The sequence below is a fragment of the Aptenodytes forsteri genome, unplaced genomic scaffold, assembly GCF_000699145.1.
Source record: "Aptenodytes forsteri isolate BGI_AS27 unplaced genomic scaffold, ASM69914v1 Scaffold154, whole genome shotgun sequence".
Taxonomy (NCBI): Eukaryota; Metazoa; Chordata; class Aves; order Sphenisciformes; family Spheniscidae; genus Aptenodytes; species Aptenodytes forsteri.
Window position 1 is genome coordinate 1,215,923 of NW_008794083.1, and position 14,167 is coordinate 1,230,089.

General features: G+C 35.8%; 1 protein-coding gene across 1 annotated transcript in view; it reads left to right on the forward strand.

Moving 5' to 3' along the window:
* FANCC (Fanconi anemia complementation group C) overlaps positions 1-14,167 on the forward strand; it is an 87,973-nt gene that overhangs the window by 14,942 nt on the left and 58,864 nt on the right. The window contains exon 4 of the mRNA XM_009273047.1: positions 3,741-3,835. Within this exon, the coding sequence (XP_009271322.1) occupies positions 3,741-3,835 (95 nt within the window). The remainder of the gene's footprint in view (positions 1-3,740; positions 3,836-14,167) is intronic.

Below are 14,167 nucleotides of genomic sequence, written 5' to 3' on the forward strand. Positions count from 1 at the left end.
ATTTGGATAAATAGCTCATTCAGGCATGTGTCTGAGACCAGGCCACCCTCACAGTTAGAAGGAACTAATTTCGTTCAATTCAGTCTTTCATACTAATAAATGGAGGAGGAAAAACATTATACTTCTGCATCATGTCCAAACCACAATACCTATCACCTTAGATGAATGCCTATTGGTGCTGGAAGCTGACATGGCTGACCGCTCAGTGCAGGAAGCGTGGTCTCCAAGGGAAAATAATCTCCTCATAAACACTCCTGAGCAGGAGGTGACCAAGTTAGCCTTATTTAGAACGCTAATGTGAAGGAAGCACGACTGAAGAAAATCTCATGGCTGTACTTGTGGTCCTAAACCACAAGGGATACATGAGGAATTCAGTCTTGGTAAGGAATTCCAATTTTTTTTCTGTGGGCTAGGGGATTATCTTCTCAGTAGGACCCTCCTGGTTTGAGTTTTGAGCCCAAATGTCTTAAATCCCAAACTAATACTATAAATGCTGGGGAATTTCTTGGTGGCTCTGTATGTCAGAATATGTGTGTGAGCATGCATGCTTATGTATACATTCATTTCCACAGAAAGTTCAGTTTTAGCTAATCAACATTTTCTGATCTATTTCAATCAAATTTTACAACAAGCTCTAAAAGAATATTTCTGGCTGTAAGATTAGGGGTTTCTTATTAGTTCCTTGCATCTGGCCCTGTTCATGGCAGGGTATTTATAAACTGACTGTATCATAGGATGATTGAGACCACACTGTGTTATGAGAAAAACATTGCCTTTTTTTTATTTATTTTTTTTTTTTTTAAATTTTCATGTGAGACTGGCAGGGAAGAAGTGCAATCTGATTCATCATAAAGGTTTGGGCTTCTGTTTGCTTGCTTGCTTTTGTTGTTTTTTTTTTATTTTTTACAAAACAGCTTCCAAGCTGTCTTAAATTCTTACAGAAAATTTTCATTCCTTTAGTTGGAGTTACAACATTAACCTACTTAAGAAGTCCAGTAGATAATTGGTGACCTTTTCTGGGATATAATTTCCAACTTTGAGTTACTAATTTTGTTCCTCTGGATGTATTAATTGGGTATTTATTTGAGTAGTGAGCATTCTTTCATACCATAAGAAGATCAAATGCCTTCGTTGATATCCTGATAATGGTTTTCAGTGCATACCATGACGGTACGTTTTCCATGGCGATCACAGTTACTAGAAAAATGGGAGGAAAAAGCCCACCAGTAAGTTTTCTGTGGCTCTCTCTGTTTGGTCTTTTGATGTGATTATCTTTTGCAGCTGCCATAATTATTTTAAGATCTGTCCCCCCTTATTCTTAATCTTCCCATCTTTCATCCCCAGTTCCAAAGCAGTTCTGAAAAGAAAACAGTGAACCTGAGCGTGGCCCTCAGTGTCATTGGGTACTTCAGCAAGAGGACTGTATGGTTCCTTTTCCTACTTTTCACAGGGAGGCTACTTCGGTTTTGGTTGTAGCCAAAAACTAATTTTGACTGTGAAAATTGTGAATCTGTACAATCCCCTTATTTGCTGGGAACTGTTGGCATAGCTATGACACCGATGTAGGTTGTTTTCACTTAGGTTGAGGTTTGAGTGTATCTGGCTAAATCTGTGTAAACTCATTATGCTGGCAAAGTGCACCAGTATATCATTTATCTAAGCTTTGTTTTCATCACTTTAGCTTTCATCATACTGATTTACATTTCTGACAGGCAACAATATATGCAATTTACTTTATAGTATGCAGCAAGTCGTCACGTGTAGCAAAAAGTCTTCTCATCGAGAAGTCTAATTAAGCAGTTATGTGCATTTTTTTCACGTCTTTCCTTTTTTTTTTTAGGTCAAAAGAAAACTATAACTTAAATAAAATGACTTAATGGCATACTGTAGATATACAGTATAAATAGGATGAGTCAAAAGAAGGAACACTTGAACTATGTTTACTTTGTTCGGCATGGGTGATTTGGACTTGACACCCCCCCCCCCCTTCTCTTTCTTTATTTTTTCTGTATAGTTTTGACTTTTTAAACATACAATTCATATAATTGAAAATTAGCTCAAAAGCCAGATTTTATAAGCAGACAATATTTTAGTACTAGTAACTAATAATGTTTAAAATCGTCATCTTCCAAGAAGCAAATGGCTATCATTTAGTAGTTTAAACAAATAAAACAGTATTTGTTTATTTTGCCCCCCATATAATTTCATGTCAGAGTTTAGGTGAAATGTTTTTTGAAGGAGATAGAGTTGCCTTTTAGTGCTGATGTCTGAATGCTAGTTGGATATAGTTACGACCAAAGTATAAGGATACTTTGAATTTCTGCAGAGCAGTATGCAAGATGTCTCCTTTAACTCCAATCTTAAACAACCTAGGAAATCATTAGTCTTGTAAAAATCCATATTAAAAAAAAAAAATCCTCAAACACACAATGGCAGAATACCCCAAACTGTAGTCAGTTAAATGTGTGTGTTTGAGAAACCATTTCTGTGCAGAGATGTTAGTCAGTGGGAGGCCAGTAATGGCCTACAGGCGTGTTGGACATTTATTGAGGAATACTGGTTTAAATCAATACTAACTTCTCTGATCACCTGGTGAAAATACAGGCATTACTTAATGGAGCTTTTATTTTTTCTTCAGGCTTTGCCAACAAAGCACTTTTAAATAATACTGTTTATTACATCCTGGATAACAAATACACAGAAAACAAAAGAAATCGCTTGTTGAGCTTGATAATCAAATTGTCTCCTAATACAATTTCTAAAAGTCATGTGGTATTACTTGTTTGTATTATTTTTAACAAGAATAATATTGCTTACTAAGTGAATATTATATCAGAGCTACAATACTGCATCCAGTTTTCATAATTTTTATTACAATCATGCAGTTTTATTCTGGGATGAAATTCAGTGTAGAGGCTCTTGGTATCTGCTGGCTGCCAAAGAACATTAAAAAAAAAAAAAAAGCCTATTGAAAATTAGTTAAATGGCTCTTCAACTGCTTACTCCAAATAATCAGCTCCTCTATAATAATATCTGTGCATCTGAGCAGTGACAGTAGTGCTCAGTATAGTAGGTTTTTAGAGAAGGCAACTCATTTCCAACAGTGGGTTAGAATTAAGTAAAACCTGATCTGATCCTGAACAGAAAATCACAATAGGATTTTTTTCCATCAGCATTTAGCTATTCTGCTGTCTGCAGAAATGTCATTTTCCTGAAACATGGAGAATCTCAATATATTCTAACAGAAAACTCGATGGTTTACATTCTTGTTATGAATTATTTCATACTTCATGAACTTAACTTTTTCAGAAGTGGTCGTTCTTTACTTGTACAAGCTTTGGACATAATGTAGTAACGATTTTACTATTGATTATTGTTTATTATTAATGATATTATTTAGATACTGAACTGAAAGTTGCTTGATGATAGCTTCAAGTATTATTTATGTTAAAGAATCACTAGGTCATGCAAGTTTCTTAAGACCATTTAAATATTGTATAGATTTTGAACTCTGATACTTTTTGCATTGCTATTGAAAGAAATGATTACACAAGAACTACATACGAATAACATTAAATGTGTGGCGTGAATCTGGTAGAATAGAAGCATTATGAGTTGAGACAGATATTTAGGGCTTTAGTTTTGTGGATGGGTAGGGATTGTTGTGTGTAATTCTGTCTGTGTTTTGATTTTTCTTTTTTTTTCTCTAAATGTATCCTTACTTGCTTTTTTTCCTGCAGATGAAAGCCAGAAGACTCTGATGTGGTGCTTATGTTGTCTATACAGCAGTGAACCACAGAACCCTGTGGAATTGAAGGCCAACAGCTGGATACGGGTAAGTGAATGAATCCTTCCCAGGACTGCTTTGAATTAAATTGATTGTTTAAAGGTGCCACATCTATAGCGTAGAGACACTGTCATTTAAGAAACTGCTCCAAACACAACTTGCATACATATTGTGTTGAAGTATATATCACTCTAATTATAACACAGTCAGTGCTAGTCTGTCATTTTAAATATTAAAAAGATGTGGCATTTTAAAGTGGGTAGTTTTGATGGCTTTTAACCTAGTAGATTCACCAAGTCTAGTAACTGAATAGTGAGCAACGACCACAAATCGGAGGGAAGCATTATTAAAAAAAAAAAAAAGAACCTTTCAATTAGGATAAAATAAATAACCTGGAGAAATGCCATAGTTTGTTTTGAAAACAGCTTATATTTGCTCTTTAATTTTATTCTTTTTTGCTTTTCTTTAATCTCCTGCCTATGAAGAGTTTAATTGTATCCAAACTTTCTTCAAAGGCAGTCAGAGAGGGGAGGGGTAGTGCTTGTGTGTGGATTTATATTTAGTGACTTAAGGAATAATGAATCCTTAACTTTAATCCCAAATTTAGGGTTTTGCATGGCACATCTGTTCATATTTTATATATTTCCACACTGAACTAGCAAAGCACATCAGCATGTAAATAACTTGCAGCACATTGATGCTTAATGCTTTACATTGCTGAATAGCAATTTGAGGGTGCAGTGTTGTTGATTTTACATCCTTGCATTCTCCGTGGGTCCATATCAAAATATGGTTAAAAATATTAATGGAATTGTTAAAGTATTTTTTTAATATCTTACAGTCCTCACAACTAGTGAGAATGTAGCAGCCTCATCATTATTTATGTTCATGTCTGCTAAAGCTGAAGGTACTTCTAGGCTTCTCTAAGTAGTTAATTTCTTACTTACTAGTTGACTTTGTAGATGTCAGTTTATCTAGGTATGCATGTAATTCTAGGATGTACAAATTATTATAAAATAGGTAATGATACTGCAGATGTTTATGTTGGTAAATAACTGTAATTAACTGTGTAGTATTGTTGATTTAGGTGCAGTAATTCTCAGCAGTAAGTTCTCACAAACTTTCAGATGCCCTTGGGTGCCGGTATATCTCTATTTGGTGGGTTGTACCACACGCCATGAAATTCTCAACAACATAATACTAACTAAAATCACCCTTATTTTCTTCCTGTCTTTAACCTTTTTCAAGAGGCTTTTCCTGAGGTTAGTATACTTGGAATTCACAGCGTGGCAATGCTTGAATACCAAAGTAAAGTGATGCAAAAAAAAAAAAATTCTGCCTTTTCTTGCTGGTTGGATATATTCTTCATAATGATGCAGGAGATGCACAATAGCATGCACTTAGTTATCAAACAGAGCAAAATTTGTCATTTTATGTGTTATTAGCAGCAGCATGTGCATTAATGGTGTTAAGTGGTGAGGGAGAGTTGTACCCAGACAATCTTCTACAGATAGCTTTTCTTTCTGGGAGGGGAAAAAACCAGTTGTTTTAATCTAGATTAGTTGCCTTATCTGATGGATGTAACTGAACTGATGGTGTTGCTGATATAAGAAAAAATATCAAGTAAACAAGAACAAACAGTTGGGGTTGGATGAAGGTGGGACTGCTGCTTTTGGCAGCACTGCCACCTGAAGCTGTCTTAGATTGGGACTAACATGTAAGCATTTTATGCAAGCCTCACTGTAGTCTGCAGGAATTATTCACCCACTGTGTGTTTGAATCAACCTTAACAGTCATTGTGACTTGACGGGTCAAGAGTTAACCTAAAAGTGATAAGGAAGAGGGCATGGAGGAGTTCAAAGCACAAACATGTCTTACTACCTATTTGTATCATTCAGCATTTCCCTAGTTGCCTAAAGTGGGTGTAGCATAATATGATCTGAAATGTAATACGTTCATATTTTGATTGGAGGGAAAGAACTAGCTCTTGCAAAACTTCTAATTAAAAAAAACCCCAAAAGGATAGGTAAGGGAGGTTGTAAAATGCACAGCATAAGAATACAAAAGTTGAGATTAAAAGAAAGGGTATTGTTAAATTGTTTTCTATAGCCGTTAGAACTTCTTCTCAATTTCTTACTGTCCAGTGTGCATCATCACAAAGCTGTTTGAAGAAAGTGGTTTTATCTCCTTTTCCTAATCAGCATTGTAATTCTAGTCACCAGCAATTGCAATGTAATGAGGACTATCATGCTTGTTTGTACAGAATAACCTAAGTTAAATATTTTGCTACTCTTGAAGGGTTCCTTTTGCCATGTGTGATAATGATTTATATTTAAAAGAAAATAAACATATAGTAAGTCTGTTGACCCTCGTAGTGCATACTTAACATTGTTTCCTCCTGAACTGTTTTTTTTTCCATTTTATATGTGTCTCAAAAGATTGTCACTGGAAGGGATCAAGACACATTTGCTATGAGAGCCATAATTTGAGGTTTGCATCGGCTATTTTCATATTGACTGGATGACCAGCCTCTACAGTGGTTTGATCTGACCTCAGCCTTGTTTGTAATATGGCGGGAGCTCTTTATGGCAGGGATATTCACTCTCTGCTGGAGAAGATGCCAAATACACTGTCATAAGCTATGGAAAAAAATGGCCAGAGGTCTAAAATACATAGTTGAAACAAATTCTTGGGGGTGGGGAGAAAGGTGGTTTTGTGGCTACATGATGTAAAGGGAATTGAAATCCAGAAATTAATTCTAAATAAAGCTCTGAAATTTGAATGCTACTTGAAAGGTTTTTAGTATTATGGAAAACTTGCCTGTACTTGGAATGAAATGATAGATTATCTAAGGTATTTAAGCTCTCCCTAGAGGGTACGGATGGAAAGCCATCCATGGCCACACAGAATGGGGCTCTGTGTCGGGTCCATACACACTGACACAGGAGCCATGGAAAACAAGTTTACATATAGGAACTGCTGTTCAGCTTCTGCGGAAATGACCTTCACGGTAGCCTTGTCCTTTGGCCCTGCAGCTGATAGTTAATTTTACCTCCTCATCTTAATACTTCAGCATACACTGAGGAGGATTACTCAGTTTTTAAAAAGCTAAAGTAGTTCACTGTGTAAGCCAGCATGCATCAAATAAATTGGGATCTTTGGGTGTACATTTAGTTGACGATAGAGAAAATGTAAAAAAGCAAACCCAAGCAAGCAACCAACCAACCAAAAAAACCCACCCAAACAACCAAAAAAATGAGGAGGAGTGTGTAATGGAGATAGACAACTTTACCTTCGTACTATTAACTGTTTAATTTTAACAACAACAACAAAAAAAAACTTTTTAAGATTGCTTCCTAGTTTTATGGGTTTTAAATATGGCTTACATGAAAATTTTCCTCCCAAGATGCAAAGTTACATCTGATTGGAAAATGATATTATTCAGTCAAGTTAGCGGTGAATATTCTTCTTTCCTTTGTTTTTATAGCTACGTACATTGACTTTAAATTACACCTTGCTTTTTGTCATGGCAAGCGCGAGTTCCTAAACAGTACTTTGTGGCCTTTCAATGCGTTTTTGACTAAGGTCATTGATAGGAAGGCTGATCTCAAGTCTTTTGTTTTCAGCTACTAAATTGCATTTTCAAAGTAGCAAAAAATGTATTTGGTGCTTGCTTACATTTTAACTTTCCTGTCATTGTCATAGAAAAGCTGTGTTGTTTTTAATGACAAGAAGGGTAGCTACCCATTTGAACCGCATTATTAGTAAGTTTCAGAAACCACGATCGCGCATGTCTGTAAGTCTCTGAAAGAATTAAAAAGTACAAAGAAATTACTTGGAATTTAATTAAAACATGCAATGTAGACGGCAGTGTTTTTAGGAACAGATGCTGTTTAAAAGGGTAGAATTGCTTTTTTTTTTTTTTTTTTTAAATGATTCTGAATTTTAGTGCTGGAATCTAGGTTCCATAGCCGGACACAGTCTAGGAAGCCAGGTTACATGCTGCCACAGATTTCTCACTGATGAATCAATCATGACATGGTGAAACCAGTCTCTAAGAAAGAAAGTGATTTAGTTTCTCCAGCTGGCCTTCTCTGAGCAGAGAGTTTTGGAGCTGTGCAGTAAGTGTGGTTCTAACATGGGCTTCTGTCTGGTGGGGCTAGAACAGCTTCCTTTCACTGCATGTTACTCTTGCAAACACATTGCAGCAACTAGAGAGCTTTTCTGAAGTAGATTTCCATTTTATTAATTTGGTCACACCTCCTCCTCTGCTCTCAGTTTATAAACTGTGTTTATGAATTTTTTATGGCTTTGGAATTTGTTTCAAATACTGCTTTTGTTGTATTGTTTTGGAAGGCCATACATACTTGCGAGAGTGTTACAGCCCTTCCCTTTTCAAATTGGGTAAAACAGGAAAAGTTTATATACCTCTTTTTAATTTTTTAATTCTTTTTTTTTTAATATAATATACATTTTCTCAATGCTTTACTTTCCCTCAAAGGAATACAAAGCAACAAGACGGTGTATACATAATAGCTTAAACATAGGGGTGGAAGGCCTGTGGCATGTGTTTTTAGAGGTGGTTTTTGGGCTTGGCCATATTTTCCTTTCTGGAAATGTGTAGTTCTTTTGGGTATCTGTATCCTATGCAAGGCCATATTATATTAATGGCCGCAAAAGTAATAGTTGTTCTTTGTAAGAGTTATTTTTAATGGCACTGGAATTATAAAACTCTTTCTGTTATATTTTCAAAAATACCTAATGAAACTTCTGTGTTTTATCTTTCATAAGATTTCATACGTGTTTTCTCTTACCAGTGTTATTCTGGGTAATTCTTGAACTGAGGATGGTACGATGTCAAAAAAATTTTGTCAGGAAGTTTTGATTTTATTGTGTCAGTGAGTCTCTAGTTCCTCAACAGAACCATGTAAAAATAATGTTCCTATGAAAATACTAAAACTGGGGAGGGGGAAGGCCCTAAAGCTCTGACTTATCTATTAATCATTTGTGAATGTTGCTGAGATATTTCTGCTGTAAGATCAAGGTTTCTAATTATGGTCTGCAGTCCTTGCCTCCCCCTCTTTAACATCAGTTTTCTGCAGAGCTAAGCAATGTTGGTGGAAAGGTGGTGGACACCACTATTTCCAAATGTATGCAATGGAAAGCAGAGACCGTATTATTATTTCCTTTGAACACTGTCAGCACTCAGTGAACAAAGTTCACCACTTGAGAGTAACTCTTTAAGAATGCAAACGCGGTCTTTTCAGGTAAAGGATTTTCATTTTGCCAAATTTAGTGTTTGCAGTAAAACTGCAACATTTGCTTGCTGGAGTTTCTCTGCTTTTTAGAGAAATAGGAGGTATACCAGAACTTCAATGTCATCTTGTTATTTTTTGAATAGAAAACATGGAAATATGTTTGAAAACCATTAGTTTAATATGGTACATGTTTAGTAGAACCCCTGTTTGTACAGCAATGCTCGAATGTTTCTGGTAAAAAGGGTTTTGTGGTGGTTTTTTGTTGTTTTGTTTTGGGTTTGTTTTTTTTAAATTTGAGTTATGAATCTGAAAACATAATGTCAGGGCCTTCTGTGTGGGATCTTTCCCTTTAGTGTTGTTATACTTGCCTCCTGTGGAGGACACATTAAAGCACCTGAATGGAAGTCTTGTTTTCCAAAAGAATGGAAGGCATATACCTGTCCTCCACATGCCAACCTTTTGATGTACCTTGAAGTTGTCTTTGTGTAGACTAAATTTGATGGAATTCTGTCTGTTGTATTGAATTGTATTAAAATGTTTTGCAGTGGATTGCTACTTCTCAAATAGGCCAGATCAAGAAATTTATTGCCAATTAAGCACAGGATGTTTGAGATTTTTAGTGATGTTCTCCAGATGACCTGGGTTTTTTATGATCATCTTGACTTTTTAATTAAACTACAATTTTAATTGAGTTGGTTCAGTTAATGAAGCACTGACCTTTCACCCCTACTTCTGAATCTGTGCCAGAATTTTCGGCAAAATGGGTTTTTAAGACCTTTGCTTTCTATGTAGCAATATATCTAAGACTGTGATGAATTAACATTGAAAGGATGGTCTCTCAGTGATGGTTCAAAATGGAAACGTTTGTGATTTACTTCTTGGGACAGATGCACCTGCACTGAAATTCTTAGTTACCTCTCACTATAAACTTGCACTTGTGTGTTTTTTCCCTTTCCTCTTTAGATGTCAAGTGCTTCTTCGCTCGTATCTTGGATCATCCAGCTGTCTGATCAGGTGTTAACCATATTTGTCATTCTTAATAGTTTAATTCATTGACATATATTTTGGTTCGGCAACAATATTCAGGAATAGAAGAAAAACAATGCTGATATAAAAAAAGGAGTTCAGCAAAATGCTAAATTTCTTAAAATGCAATTTCTTAAACTTCTAGAATTTAAGTGGACTTACTGTTTTGTCTGTCAGGGAAGAATTGCTCATTGGTTTACTGGGACTTTGCAAAATTATTTAGTTACTTCTGAGGAAGTCTTATACAAATTGAAGTAGAATTATTACAAGAAAGAAGTTAGAAAGTAGACATTGATGGAACTACAGGAAAGTTGTGGAGAATAGCTGAGGAAAAAAATGGAGAGGAGTCATGTTAAGAAAAGGTCGGGGAGTGTGAAACGTATGTGTTTGTGTGTGTTTTCATGTATTTTGGCTTCTATTTGGAATGAGTTACCAAAGCATTTTCAATATTTCTGTCATGATGAGGATAGTAAGGCATCACAGTAAATCATGAAGGAACTGAGAGGGACAAGATTATGTTTGAGAAATACAGGGATTCTCATCTTATCTTTATAAAGTATCTAAAATAGCTTTTATGTGAAATGGAAGATGAAAAAGGGAGGTAGACTCTATAATTCTCATTATAGAACCATAGAATAGTTTGGGTTGGAAGGGACCTCCAAAGATCATCTAGTCCAACCCCCCTGCAATGAGCAAGAGACATCTTCAACTAGATCAGGTTGCTCAGAGCCCCGTCCAACCTGACCTTGAATGTTTCCAGAGATGGGGCATCTACAGCCTCTCTGGGCAACCTGTTCTAGTGCTTCACCACCCTGATCACAAAAAATTTCTTCCTTATGTCCAGTCTAAATCTACCCTCTTTTAGTTTAAAACCATTGCCCCTTGTCCTGTCACAATAGGCCCCACTAAAAAATTTGTCCCCATCTTTCCTATAAACCCTCTTTAAATATTGAAAGGCTGCAGTAAGGTCTTAAGACCTTAGAATAAGAAAATTATATTTTCTTACTGTGCCTGTTTTATGGGAAGAAGCTTATTTTGCAGGATATATGGAAGAGGAAGAGTTTGGAACTGGACACCGTTGTTCGCAGTACACAGTAATGACAACTTTGTTGCTTATTATGATAGCTATTTACTGACTTACGAACAGTGGTGTATATTCTTACATACCAGTGTTGTGGTTTAACCTCAGTCGGCAACTGAGTACCACACAGCCGCTCGCTGACTCCTCCCCACCCACCCCCCTCGGTGGGATGGGGGAGAGAATTGGAAGAGTAAAAGTGAGAAAAACACGTGGGTTGAGATAAAAACAGTTTAATAGTTGAAATAAAATAATAATAGCAATAATAATAATAATGTAATAATAACAACAACAACAATAATAATAATAATAATAAAATTGTAATGAAAAGGAAAATAACAGAGAGAAATAAACCCAATAGAGAGAAGTGATGCAAATGAAAACAATTGCTCACCACCAATCAACCGATGCTCAGACAGTCCCCGCTAGTGTAAGCATTACCTAGCAACAACTAAAACATCGGTGTGTTATCATCAACATTATTCTCATCCTAAATCCAAAACACAGCACTGTACCAGCTACTAGGAAGGAAATTAACTCTATCCCTGCCGAAACCAGGACAAACAGTAGATGGCATTCTTCATATTACATACAGGTACAGATATGTTTGTTTTCTATTAATATGTACACAGCTTTCCATTTCACAGCATTCTAATACATATTCTACGGGAAGATGAACATTTTCTTTTAATAGTAGTCTCTAGATTAGAAGCCAGCTTCACTGCTGCCCAGCATGGCATTATTTTGAGTCTTAGCTATCCAATGATGCTTGCACTAGTGAGAGTTCTGTATTAAGATTCCTGAAATTTTTGGCAACAATTCAGGAGACTCGCTAATAGGAAAATTAATTTCATGATCTTCTTTCCTGTATGCACAGCGCATGCAGTTGAACTGATTTTTGTCTTTTCTTTCCTGTAATTATTCCAGAGATGTGAAAGAATTCTGCCTGTGTTTTCAGTTCTTGTGATGTGGAAGAATTCTGCCTGTGTTTTCAGTTCTTGTTATGAAAATTACATTCTTCATATTTTATTTTTTTTTTTTAGTACTTAGGGGCTTTGTATCTGAGGATCTGTTGTATTAAACACTGTACACAAACAGTTTAGAAAACATTCTTGGTTCTGAAGTGGTTACAATGAAAGACTCATCATGCAAGTAGATTTAGAAAAAAGAATTTAAAAGAAACACTATTCCTTTCCTCCAGCCGCCTCCTTCCTCACTGTTGTAAAGTTACAAATAGTATTCTGAACAGTGCAGGTTTTTTCTATTTCCCTTCCTCTGTTTTTCCCTAGGCAAACCTTATTATGCAGCTTCATGGTGACCCATTTATGCAGTCATGCACTCTATTTTTAAGAACAAGTAATCTATCTATTCCGGAATGTTTTTAGTATGTCTGTCACTGTATTACTTGGTTTGCTGCTCCCATGTTTTAATTTATTCTGTCACCTTTTTCACTGCTGCTCATTTCAAAAGTTTATTTGCTATAGGCATGAGACTCTCCCCACAATGTCGGGTACAACAAAGAAGCCATTCTTTCGTTTCTGGTACCTTGGTAAGAGTAAGCCTTTTGCACTGGCTTAGAACAGCAACTCTAGCAAGCGTAGTAAGCTGCGAAAACTTATACCACTAAATACCAGTAGATGGCACTCTCTGTATGAAGTGATTGCCAGTATGCACATCGCACAAACGTGTATACACACTGAAACATGCACTCTCACACACCGTTTTTAAGGAGTAGGGTAATTTTGATGTTGTTAGGGATTAAACTAATGGTAATAACGTTGCAGCCTTTCCCTGGTTCCATCTGGATGTGTCTTGTTAGAAAGGCAGTATTATGTGGTAGTTTGCCTTTTATTTGTCAAATTTGTCACGAGGATGACAAATAAAGATGAGTGCTTCCTCTAAGGACCAAGTTGAACTTGGCTGCTACAACCAAATTAATGGGTATAAAATAATGCTGTTACAGAGTAAGCATGAACAGGCCATTCACTGGAGTTAGTAACGAGAAATAAAAACTGGGAATTAGCTGTTGTGCATTATGCTTTCACTTAAGCTGTTTTATGTTACAAAAGTTTTCCATTCTTAGTTAAAACTAAGAGCAATTATTAAATAAATATGCCTCATAAAAATGGAAACAAACAAAAGTAGTCTACCAAATATTCTGCTGCTAAAGGTTCTGGAGGCTTTTGTGAACATGCAAGAGGTTCTGGATAATTACAGGCTAGTGATGCCTTTTCTGATATTGTTTTGTTTATGTTTGGAGATTTTTAGATTATTCTTATAATTCATTATTGGTCAGAGCATTGAAGCACTTGGAACTTAATGTAATTTTAGAAATTTTATTGTTATGCAACACAATTATTAATGTTCTTATTCATGAAAATTTTAATCCAGTTTTAAAATCCCACATAGGCTCATATCCTGTGGACAGGATGGGAAATGCAGATTTTGAAAGCATTTGTAAGTTGACAAGCCATCAAAGTTGTGTCCAAGAAATCTGAATATTGAATTTGACTTGTGAGTCAAGGAATAATGAGGAAGCATATTAGCTTTCTGAATAGGAAAAGCTGATTTAAAAATGTTTCCCAGATATAAGGGGAAAACATAAAAGATACTGCTTCTCAATTCTATGTTTAAAATTCTGTTTACATAGTTTTATTTTTTATGTGTGAAGCTAAATATACAGGGTTTTTTTGTTTTAGACTTGATCTACCTGTTTAATAATGAAGGTGACTAAAGAACAGCAAACATACCTGAGTGAATGTAATTGTCACAACAGTTAAACTGATGGTTTTCCCTTTGTTTATTTAAGCAATAAAGGATCAGAAGCATTTGTGCCACCTAGCTTCTGGGTAGTTCTCAGTACACCATGTTGTACAAGGGAGTTTAAATACGTAATAATGGCAGTGACTATAAAATTGTATTTTGCTCACCTAGTCCACCTCCCTTAGAATCATAGAATCATTGAGGTTGGAAAAGACCTCTAAGATCATCGAGTCCAACCGTCGACCCAACACCACC